Raw genomic sequence first — 12451 nt, 5'->3', positions numbered from 1 at the left:
GCAGTAGTGGAAGTCATGACAACGCTGCTGTTGGCGGCACTGGTCCACATGTCAATATAAACGGTTTCACTACGTCTTCTAATAACATCATGTATACCAATTTACATCAATCTGCTAATAACTCTACAACATCTACCACATCTCAACAACAAGTATCACTGTCGTCATCGTCATCATTATCATCGACAACAAATGATTTTTATGGTCGCATCATGCAGACCGGTAAGCGGAGATTAAAAACAAAACGTAACATTTAAAATATTAAAAAAAATTCTCATATGTACTTACATACATATGTATGTACATACAAAGTATATATCGTGTATCTGTCATTCATCTGTCTGTACAGTGGGAAAGAATCGACATATTTCACAAATAATTTAGCTGTCTCGAAAGGTATTTACGGACGACAATACTCTGTGTTAATACTTTTCAAATTAAAAATATTATTAAATCCAAGGTCTATTAATAAGGTCTGTGCAACTCTACAACAATTGAAAAACAAAAAGAAAAACAGGCATTTTGTTTGTGTAAAACTATACTGAACTTGTCAAAAAACAGCTGACTATAATACCAAAACAAGAAAATTATATTATATTTTCTTTTAAACAACATACCAGAGAACCAAGCCGATCGGCTGAAAATCGGCGGCTAGCTGCCGCTGGCAAATTTTTCATTAACACGCCGCCGCCGACTGCAATCGGCTTAAAAGCTGCGCCGCTGGAACCATTTATGTGTGTAGAAATGTTTTATTTACACATGTGTATTTTTATACCCTACACGTTCGTGAGAAGGTTATATATACATAAGTTTGTCATTCCGTTTGTAATTTCTACAATATAATTTTCCGACCCTATAAAGTATATATATTCTGGATCCTTATTGATATCGGAGTCGATTAAGCCATGTCCGTCAGTCTGCCTATTGAAATAAATTTTCTAAAATCCCCAGATATCTTAGGGATCCAAATCTTCAATAATTCTGTCAGACATGCTTTCGAGAAGTTTCCTATTTAAAATCAGCAAAATCGGTCCACAAATGGTTGAGATATGAGGAAAAAACAAGAAAAACCTAGATTTTTAACCTATATCTGGATTACTAAGTCATTAATATAGACAATATGGATATCTAATGATAGATATTTCAAAGACCTTTGCAATGACGTGGAAATCGGAAAAAATATTTTTTAACCCGAATTTTTTTTCACCATAAAAAAAAAATTGAAAAAAAAAATTTTAATTTAAAGAAAAGAAATTTAAAATTTAAATAAAAAGTTTTTAAAATTTAAATATCAATTAGAAAAATTTTTTCCCAAAAAATTAAAAAAAACATTTGGAAAAAAAATTTGTTTACCTAAAAATATTTAAAATTTTTATTTTGAAGTATAATTTGGTGAAGGGTATATAAGATTCGGCTCAGCCGAAAATAGCTTACTTGTTTTTAGAAAAAAATATATTTCCAGTGTTTTAGAAAAAAAATTAATAATTTTCTTTTAAAATGCATTAAAGCATTATTTTTAGAATAATCACACATTGAAAATTTGGAACAAATCAAGGTCCCAGTTAATGTTTATATTTTCATAATTTTTTTTTTCTGTTTATATTCATATTTTATGAATTCTGGGGTGTATCGAACACCGTCATCGCTAAAATCACTTTTTCTGTATATCAAAATTTTCTGAAGTACTGAAAAATATATATAAATTCAAAAAGGAATTTTTGGTTCACAATGTTAATAAACAGTACCATATTATAAATCATATAAAAGGTATTTTGAAGCCCTATTCAATGATACCCATAATGATCAGATCATTTTCTAAATATATGAGAAATTTACTATTATACAATAATGGCTTCACAAATCGCGGAGTATATCTGGAGAATAATGAAGAATCTTGCAGTTCACAAATGCGTTCAGCTGTCATAAATCGTTTAGATGATTTAATAGCCATAGGAGACTCGTCAATGGAGCACAGTTTCGAGGGGAATAGTAATGAAATAATAACTAATGAAGTGCGGTCAAAAATTGTAGGTTTTAAATTTTGATGCGGCTGATGTAAGAGCGGATAAAGTCCAAAAAATTAATGTTTTCCTTGGCAGAAATCTGGCCAGCAACAGAATTTTCTCAACAAAAACCATATCATTTTTTTGTTTGCGAAATTTAATTTTTTTTATTTTGTGAAACTGGTATATTTTCATAAAATGTCAGCTAAATATAATTTTTATTGCACACAGATCAGCAACGCATTTTTATTACTTTTTTATATTTTTAATTTATTTTTTTAGTTTTCATTATTAAAGTTTTTAGAGAATTTCACAACACAAAAGTAAACAAATTTGAAAAAAAAACAATGGCGCTCTAAAAATGTAAACAAATTTTGACAAGCACAGTATGTAAAAAAAACAGGGGCAAAAAATGAACAGCTGATCAGTTGCACAGACCTTATTAATAGACCTTGATTAAATCCATTGGGTTTGTCAAGAAATCATTGTAAAAAACACATATAAAAATAAAAAGTTTTTGAATTACATATTTTTTTGAAACATTTACGACTAACGACTGTAAATCAGAAAAAAAAATCATTTGAATTATTTGAAAGTCGAATAGAATATTTGTTTAGACAATGATATTGCATTACAATACACATATTTTTGACAAATATTAATACTCAGTATTGTCATCCGTAAATACGTTTATTATTAAAGCACAATTGTGATTTTTTTATAATAAAATAACTATTTAATGTTGGTTTTTCAAAGAAATATGATTTCAGAAGAACAAAAAACTATAATAGCGGTATTCACAATGTAGAGTACTTGGGCTAGTAAAAAAGCAGAAAAGCTATTTATTGACAAACATTTCAATTTCTAATAGCGGTATTCACAATGTAGAGTACTTGGCCTGGTAATGTAGTAAAAGAGTACAATATAAAAAACTAAAAACAAAAGGCCAAGTACTCTACATTGTGAATACCGCTAATGTATTTTGTTTTTAGTTTTTTGCTATTGTGCTCTTTTACTACATTACCAGGCCAAGTACTCTACATTGTGAATACCGCTAATTTAAAATCAGAAAAACTAGTAATATTGTAAAATCTTCATACTAAATTAACTACATATTTAGTTTAGTAAATAAAAATATTTATTAGTTTAAGTTTGGAAGAAATTATAAGTTTTTATTTGTTGCCGTTGTCGTTCGAGCTTTATAATGAGAAATCTTAAAAAAAATGTTGTTGGTGATGAGCGTGCATTGTCATGAGTCAATAACACTCAATCACAAATCTCTACAAAGCTTAATACAATCACACCACATAGTAAGAAATTGTTGTTTTATTGTCGAAATATTTTGATGATTCTCCCCTTATGTGTAGAAATATAATGATAAATACAAGGTGCTACTTCAACACTTGATTATACAATATAAAAAAAACACTGTCTCTATCTTACACACATACACACCGCCACAAGTCCAATTAAAATATTTTTCCTTGCACTATATATATCTTTTAAGAAATTTAAGGAAATCCCTAACATTTTGTGTAATCGGATTGTCATCGCATGAAACCCTCTTATAAAATTTAAAGAATTACAATAATTTTTTTAATTTAATTTATTTATTTAATTTAGTAAAATTTTTAACTAAAACCTTTCGACATTTTTGGGCTACTCATCTTGTGTTTTACTAAACTGATATTTTTGAACACAAACGTATGCGAACAAAACTTACATAAAACAAATAGGTTGTTAGATATTTAATTGGTAAAATGCAGTCCGAAATCAATTTAAAAAAAAATATCAATCAGTCTATATGTATGTACATTAGGGTGGGTCGATTTTGTTCACGAAAAATCGCATAGCAGAAACGCATTCTACGGAAAATTCTAAGAAATTTTTCCCAAGAAACCATAGGTCTAAAATCAAATCCTATCTTGCGCATTTCGTCTTTTATCCAATGATATTTCAATATATATATTTTTTTTAATAGTTTTTTTATTGGATAAAAGATGAAATTAGACCTATGGTTTCTTGAGGAAACTTTCTTAGAATTTACCGTAGATTGCGTTTCTGCTATACGATTTTTTACTTTTTGATCGTCCATACAAATCGACCCGGCCTAATGTACACAATATGTATAGTACAAACGTAACTTGTTTTCATCAAATGATCTTTCGTATAGGGCAGATACAATCTGGTGAAATAATAAATATCAAAATTAATCTGATATCTGCTCCCTACTGTAAATATATCTAACGATTCGATTTAAATAAACATGTTTTGTAGATAGCTTAAAGAAAAAATTCAAAGGGATTTGGTATCAAAAATTCATTTTTGAAAAACCTGCAGATTGTCCTTTTTAAATGCAAATAAAAAGAAAATTAAATTAAATACCTGTAACGGATCCTTGCGGGACACCACTTATAATCTACATAACACACTTGTTTATAATACACCAATCAAACCATACCAATTTTATAATTTTATCGACTTCGAAGTTTTGTAAAGTATTAATTCAAATATATTATCGGTTTATTTTGTGAAAACTCTCACGATACTCCAGCCATATTTTATGTTTATTTTTATATTTTATGTTTTAATTTATACATTATTATGTGCGATTAATAATTTAATTTTATAATCCGATTTTGCACACGCCTTCCAATTCTATAATTAATTAAATCGAAATTAGCACTCCAATAAATTATACATTTTGCCATTTTCTAAAATAATTATTATACCTATATCGTATACATATAAACAAAAACTGTTACTGTTGTGTTGGTCTCCCTTACTGTAATATAAATATATAAAAATCCCTTAAATGTAAATAATACTTATACCAGAGACCGAAAATAACGGGTCCACTTTCATTTCAATTGTAAATTCACAGTCTGAGAGAGTGATTTATAGGAGAAAATTTTAGGTTAGTGATTGCGAGAAACAGAAAAGAAAAACACGAGTAATCATTAGCGGAGTTCACTATTAAGTGCGAATGGTAGGTATTGCATCATTGCAAATGCAAAATTGTATAGGATTTTGTGTGTATTTTGTTATTGGATTACTGTAAAATTTTGCATTTGCAATGATGCTAGACCATTCGCACTTAATAGTGAACAACGCTAATATGATTTTTTTTCCAAGGTCTGGTTTTAACTTTTATTTGAGAACTTGAAAAATAAATGTCAAAAATGCATTTGATGTAAATCATTATTAAGATCACCACATCAAAGCATTAAATAAACAACAAAGACTAATAAAGGTCATACCAAACCATGTTAACAAAAATCCTTTCATAACTATTAAGGCCCAACTATAATGTGCATAAACTAGCTTAAGTTAATGTCAAAACCGAACGAAAAGACTGTCAAATGCTTAAGAAAATCCGAAGAAACTTTTAGGTGGCCATAATGTACTTATGTGCATTCAAAACAATTTAGCCCCATTTGCACATTTATGTGCAACACGTAATTAAAAAAAAATACGTATTTCTTATTATTTTATGAAAATAAATTAATTTTCTTCATCCTTTTAATTTTTTCTTTATTTTCTTTGTATACAATAAACAAACTTACGGAATGTGCGACCAGCTTCGCTCTTTGCTTAAGCAAATAAAATTTGACGAAACTTGACGAAACTCTCTTAAGTACATTATAGTTTGTCACATACGTTTTATATGTATTCGAACAGTTGCTTAAGCTGACTTAAACTAGTGTATGCATATTATAGTTGGGCCTTTAGTTTTTTTTTAACAAAATATAAATCACAATTTGGGTATTTCGATAATATGGACGAGTTATTTCAGGTCTCTGACATATACATATACAATTTAAAAGTTAAAACCTTTTCATGAATAGCTGCATTTTTATGATAAATCTATTGGAAACTAAAAAAAATATTTATTTTTAATGTGTTTCATAATTTGAATATTTTTTAGCTGGTAATCCCGCCTCTTCAGATTATGTTAAACAAGAACTTCGTGCTGTTGTAAGTGGCCGAGCTGCAGCAGCAGCTAATTCGGGTGGAAATGGTGTGCCAGGAGGTGGAAGCGGCAATGGCCCAGGAGGTGGGGCTGGTATACCCAGCGGTTTACGAGTTGCTACTCCACAAAGCCCACATGTACCACAAACTTCTCAGGGACCAATGTTAGGTACAAATAGTTCGAATTCAATGGTCATGACACAGCAGCAGCAACAACAACATCCACAAACATCAATTAGTAGTGGTAATGTTACCAATAATTCGTCAGTAGGAAGTAGTACTGGAAATGGCAGTACGTTGCTAAATACACCAGGACCAGATCCAACAATGGGTTTTAATTTTGATCCACGTAAGTAAAAATGCTGATTTTATACTTATGTACATATATGAAAAATTTTATTTAACATTTTAATCGAACAAATCCTATTTTAAGATAGCTTAAAATTCGTATTGTTCATAATGATGGCATGATTTGAATATTGATATTATTGTGGGTCGATTTTTTTCATAAAAAATCGTATAGCAGAAACGCAAACTACGGAAAATTCTATGAAATTTTCCACAAGAAACCATAGGTCTAAAATGAAATCCTATCTTGCGCATTTCGACTTTTATCAAGTAAAAAACTATTGAAAAAAAATATATACTGAAATATCATTGGAAAAAAGTCGAAATGCGCAAGATAGAATTTCATTTTAGACCTATGGTTTCTTGAGGAAACTTTTCTAGAATATTCCGTAGATTGCGTTTCTGCTATATTTAAAATTATGATAAATGTTTAAATAAAATAATAAATTGTATAAAACTATATATTGTCAATTAAAATGTGAAATAACGTATCTTCAAAACAAGTTATAAATAAAATTAAAAAAAAAGTATCAAGTGATTTTCTTAAACGAAAAAAACGTATCATCCATCACTCATGGTTAGAGATGCCAAACGGGGAATCCCGTTCCCGAAAATCCCGGGGTATTCGGGATTTTCCAAATCCCGTTTTTCACAAATATATAGGGCAAATTGGCATTTGTTGTTAACTCCTGCTACAATATAGTTAATAAAGGAAAACGGAATTTACGGTTTCCTTGAGTGAGGCTCTAGAAAATCCATTCTTCACCTTTTTTTGTAAGTTATCTAACAAAACTCAATTTAAATCCTCTTCAAATGAAATTGATTTTATCTCAGATGAGGAGCTCGAACAAAATGAGAATATTTCGATTGCTAAAAGGCTAAAAGATATTATTAATAAATGTAACAAAATTCGTTCCAGAATGGCAGATGAAACCATAGATGCAATAGTATTCTTAAGAAGCTATTTAAAATAAACACTATTTTTTTTACTATGGTACTGTATTTTACCAGTATGTACAATGTACATTGTACATACTTTAATGTTATTTCTTCTTATATAATGTACTCATGCAAGTATTTTATGCTTTTTAGTGTCCAACAAAAATTAATTGCTAAATAAAAAATTTACTTTCAATTGTAAAGACTTAATTATGTACGTTTCTTTCGGGATTTTCGGGAAATCCAAAATCTTTGGATTCTTTACCAAATCCCGATTCTTTATCAGTCCCGATTAGCATCTCTACTCATGGTTAATAAAAAATAACAGAGTATCTTTTCTGTAAGCTGACTCCATTACTTTATAGTATTTAATTAATAAATAGTTTTTACATAATTTTTGGTAGAATCGTTTTATTTTTTGCGTTTTTCTTTTAAGTAAATAGTTATTAGTTATAAAAAAAATAAATAAAAAAGACTCAAAATTTAATGTAACCATAAAATTTTTATTTTTCATACAAATTAATATTGATGATACGTTATTTTGGTTTCAGAAAACAACAAATTATTTTTTCATTTTAAGTGAAGATATATAAGTTTCTCATTCCTTTTGTAATTTATAAAATATTCATTCAGTCGCAAAAGCTCTTATATATGTATATATATATACACAGCCTAAAAGTTGTGTAAACACCAGTGAATAGCAATACTAATGGAAATTTCTGAAATACAAATAGACATTTCTGAAAAACAATTACAAAAATTCTGAAATACAATTACACAGAAAAAAGAAATTCATAATTGGAATGAATTTTGTAATACATACATACATAAATATTATTAATCGAACTTGACTTTTTTTCCCATACTATTTTCATTCAGAATAATGCTATGTATAACGCGTTTAAGCAAAATTTTGATTAAGTTAATCAAAGCCGTTCACATTACATTTGAGATGATTAAGTTGACACTAAAATTAAGTTGACAAATAAAAAACAACAAACAAATTTATATTTCTTTAAGGCATTAAATATGGAAATAAATACTTTATTAAATATATCAGCAGATTATTTTAAACTTTTTAATTATGAAATTGTGAACATTGATGAATTATTTAAGGTTTTTTAAGAAAAAAAAAAACTTCTGTCAAAATTTATTTATCGGTACTACACTAAAAGGTGGCCGATGCTACATAATCATCAGTTTGAGGTATGTTCAGTTAATTCTACGTGATTAAGATTAATCATATCAATTTGAAGTGATTAACAAATCATTTAAATGTATGGATAATCATCTCGATTTTGAAGTGATTAGAGCTTAATCACGTTTGAGATGATTAACTCTGCAAATGTGAACATAGTATAAGAACATGTTCATAAATATTATAAAATTATACATGATGGAAATTTTTGCTTTTTTACGTAAATTGTATGCTATTTTATAATAAATTCCATTATAATTGTATTATCTAATAAATTATTTAAAAATTTGTTGCATAATAGACATATATTGGCCAATATATTATGATGAATTATAAATATCTGAAACTTAAAAAATATCATTAATCATAATAAAACATCAATAAACATTAAAGCATTTCATCCTTTTAACAAAATTTAGTGCATTTCGCGCATATTTTATCATTTTGTAGCTGAAAATCATAAAAAAATAAAAAATTTTCTAACATTTTTGAACAACATAAAAATATAAATGAAATTGAAATAATATTTTTCAAGCCTTCTAGATTTTTTTTTGAAAACATAAAATATGAAATAAATCATACCATTTAAGAAATTATTTATAAATGTTATGAATTGAAATCAATGAAATCAAATCATAATATTTATGTTGAAACTTTTTTCTGTGTAGAAACTTTTTAAGTATAAATTCAAAATTCTGAAATACAATTCTAAAATAATTCGACGTGGAGGAACTAGTTCAATTGATTGCAGTGTATATGGCATTCTTACACGTTTGAGTGTCATTCTTAAAATAGTGTCCTCTTATCGTAAATTAGAAATATATTTCTTAATTTAAAGCCATATTTTAATTTTGTGGCTAATCATATTTTTACACAACGATTATAATTAATTCATATTTTCTAAACCACTAATTAAATCTGTACTTTTTCTTTATTTGAAATAATTGTAGAGGATTTTTTTGGTAGCAACTCAACAAGGTGACCCTAAAGTGTATTTTTACCCTAATGTGTCAACATTCAATGCCGACAACTCTGATGCGCATACAACTTTATCCTGATACATATGTACGATGCATTCATATACAACATAAATACAAATATTTACGGTATACATATGTATGTATATCGTATATGTATGTATCAACAACTACAACAACATACTACGTAACAATAAGGTGCAATAGTCCGTTTTCTATTTTTATTTTCTTTTTTATTTAATATATAAACTAAAAAAACAAACTTACTATTCTTATATACTCACACACACACACACACATACACAAAACATACAGACACAGCGTTAGCATTTATTTAAATTAAATTTAGTGAAATAAATCATTAAAGGCAAAATTATAATTCAACTCAGCACTCATTGTTTTGCCTTTAAAACTAACAAAAAAAGAGAAACATTTTTAAAATTAAGTTAAAAAGGAAAATAAAAAACAATTTACTGCATTTTTTTAATTAAAAGTAAGGGTTGAACTTCAACGAAAAACGTTTTTTAAACCGATACGAAATTATCTAAAAACAGTTGAATCTTTAAATATATAATTGACATTTCATAAATTACGTTAACGTTTAACAGCAAGATAACATAATGCACTCTAGAAGAAATAGGGGTTTTTCAAAAAAAAATAAATAATTTTTCAGTAATTTTCTACAAAAATAAATAAAAAACAAAACACAAAAACAATTATTAAATACTTTTGTAATGCTAAGAACTTTTAATATTAAACAAATTATAAATATATGTACATACATACATAAAATAATTATGGGACTAACAAAATAACAAATACCTTTTTTTGCGTCCCAAATTTTCACAGATTCCCTCTTCCTATTTTTAAACATTAATAAAAAATATATTATATATTTACTACATATTAATGTTATTATGTATTTAAATATTAAAATAGCAAATTTATTATAAAAAAAAACACACACAGTCATGCGAATGAAAATTAAAAAAAAAAATAATAAATAATTATATATTATATACAAAATTTATTTTAAATTAAGTTACTTACTCTTACAAGTAAATTTATATGTAACATACATGCATAAATATATAAGAAAAATATTTAAGAACGCGTGAAATTGTATTAAGACACATAATTTCATATTAATTACACACTCTACTGTATACCAAACAAGTAAAACATATTTAAATAATGAAAAGTCTAAAACGTTTTAATTCATGTTCTATTATATCTATGTTATTGTAAAATCTTATTATACTATTTCTGTTATTCTTTGAATAATTTTCTAAATTTATTTTCTTTTTATTTAAGAAATAATGTTACAAAATAAAAAGCAGAGCTTATCTTTATATACATTATATTGTATAATATGAAATATTAAATTAAAATTTGTTTTTGTAAAGTTTTAACAAAATTAAACAAAATATTTTTCATAAATTTATTTGCAAATATATCGTGAGTTAACATATTATTTTCCCTTCACCTGTGATCAAATCAAGATACAAACAAATTTCAAAAATTAAGTTAGACCAATTATATTTTCACACAAGTGAATAATATACATACATACATACATATTAGAAGTTGTAATATTATCGTACTTGTAGAAATATTGACAATGAATTAAAACAATCACACAACAATGATTGATTTCCCCATTATAGCATAGAATAATATATCCATAGAAGAGTTAATGAGAGGGAAAAAACCTAAGTCTGTTGTCAAAAATCTAAGTCGGTGTTTCGGAAAAAAGTGCCCTGTAAAGTATTCAAAAAATTTGCCAAATATTGTGTAGAAGTGTAATAAAGTGGTTCGGTCTGTATTTAGTCCGAAAATCTATGTAAAAATGTCATGTATTTTTGTGTGTTTAATTCTCTCACAAGTGTGTCGAATTCACATATCTCAAGTACGTATGAAGAGAGTAATTATTGTTACTCTCAGTTGCGCCTCTAGTTGTACCCTATGTATTATAGTTTGGAAATCCACAAAATAATAAGTTTTTAAAGTAATTTTAAATCATTTACCTTCGAAACTCGTACTCGAATTCGATTTGCGTACAAGCATGCTCTGGTACGAGTATGTATACAACTTTTATGAATATGTATGATTTTGTCTGGCTGTTTATGAACATTTTTTTTGTAATTTCTAAAAAAAAAAAATTCTTTATAAATGTAGATTTTTTGTTATTTATTTGTTCACTTTTTATTGTTTATTTCGTATTATTTTCCTTAAAAATATTTACTTCTATTAGAAAATTGTATTGAAAAGCTATTGCAAAAACAAACAAACCAGAAAAAATAAAAAAGCAAAAAAAAAAAATTATATCAATTAAACGAATGTCAAAATGTTTTCAGTGTGATAATTTTCTTTAAAACGGTAATTTTAAAAATCCATAAACGTAGAAAAAATCTGAAAATCTACTTCAAAAATTATTTACTAACATTTTCGAAAACAAAACATAAGTAAGAATATTAAATTCCAACACGTTTATGTTGAACAACACAAAATTTATTTATTTATTTTAATATAGATACATACAACATACATATGTATGTATGTACATTAGTCATGCCCTTAAAAAATAGATTTGCTTTGGATGGGTCTTATTTTGTGCATTAGAAGCTAAAACTAACTACAGCAAAATTTAAGTGCAATCGGATAACTAGAACCCGTGCCCGAAATCAATTGAAAGTTGTAAAATTGGGTTCTTTTTCCGATATCTTAAAAAAAAGCTCTATTTAAATAATATTTTCTAAAAATTTGTAATAAATCTTATATTCTAGAGAAAATTGTCTTTCTAACAAGGTATAAAACAATAATATCGAATGATTTTTTGCATATTTTTATCGCATTTATGTGTAGAACATAGTTGTTTACAAAACATTTGCATGCAAAACAGTGAGTAAATAATACAAAAATTTAATTTTTCTTGAATATATGACATAGGAAAATGCTAATAACTTAAAATTCTAATAATTTTTTTTTAAGATATCAAAAAAAAAATTACCATT

The 12451-nt window shown here is 26.7% G+C and overlaps 1 protein-coding gene across 1 annotated transcript in view; it reads left to right on the top strand.

Moving 5' to 3' along the window:
• Positions 1-10397, top strand: part of tai (taiman) — a 126697-nt gene extending 116300 nt beyond the window's left edge. Inside the window, exons 12-13 of the mRNA XM_065502396.1 lie at positions 5932-6324; positions 9411-10397. Coding sequence (XP_065358468.1) covers positions 5932-6324; positions 9411-9442 — 425 coding nt within the window. The 3' untranslated portion in view covers positions 9443-10397. The remainder of the gene's footprint in view (positions 1-5931; positions 6325-9410) is intronic.
• The last annotated feature ends 2054 nt before the right edge of the window (positions 10398-12451 follow it).

This window comes from Calliphora vicina, chromosome 2, assembly GCF_958450345.1.
Source record: "Calliphora vicina chromosome 2, idCalVici1.1, whole genome shotgun sequence".
NCBI lineage: Eukaryota > Metazoa > Arthropoda > Insecta > Diptera > Calliphoridae > Calliphora > Calliphora vicina.
The sequence above is the reverse complement of the archived record's forward strand: the minus strand, read 5'-3'. Positions and strand labels throughout refer to the sequence as shown.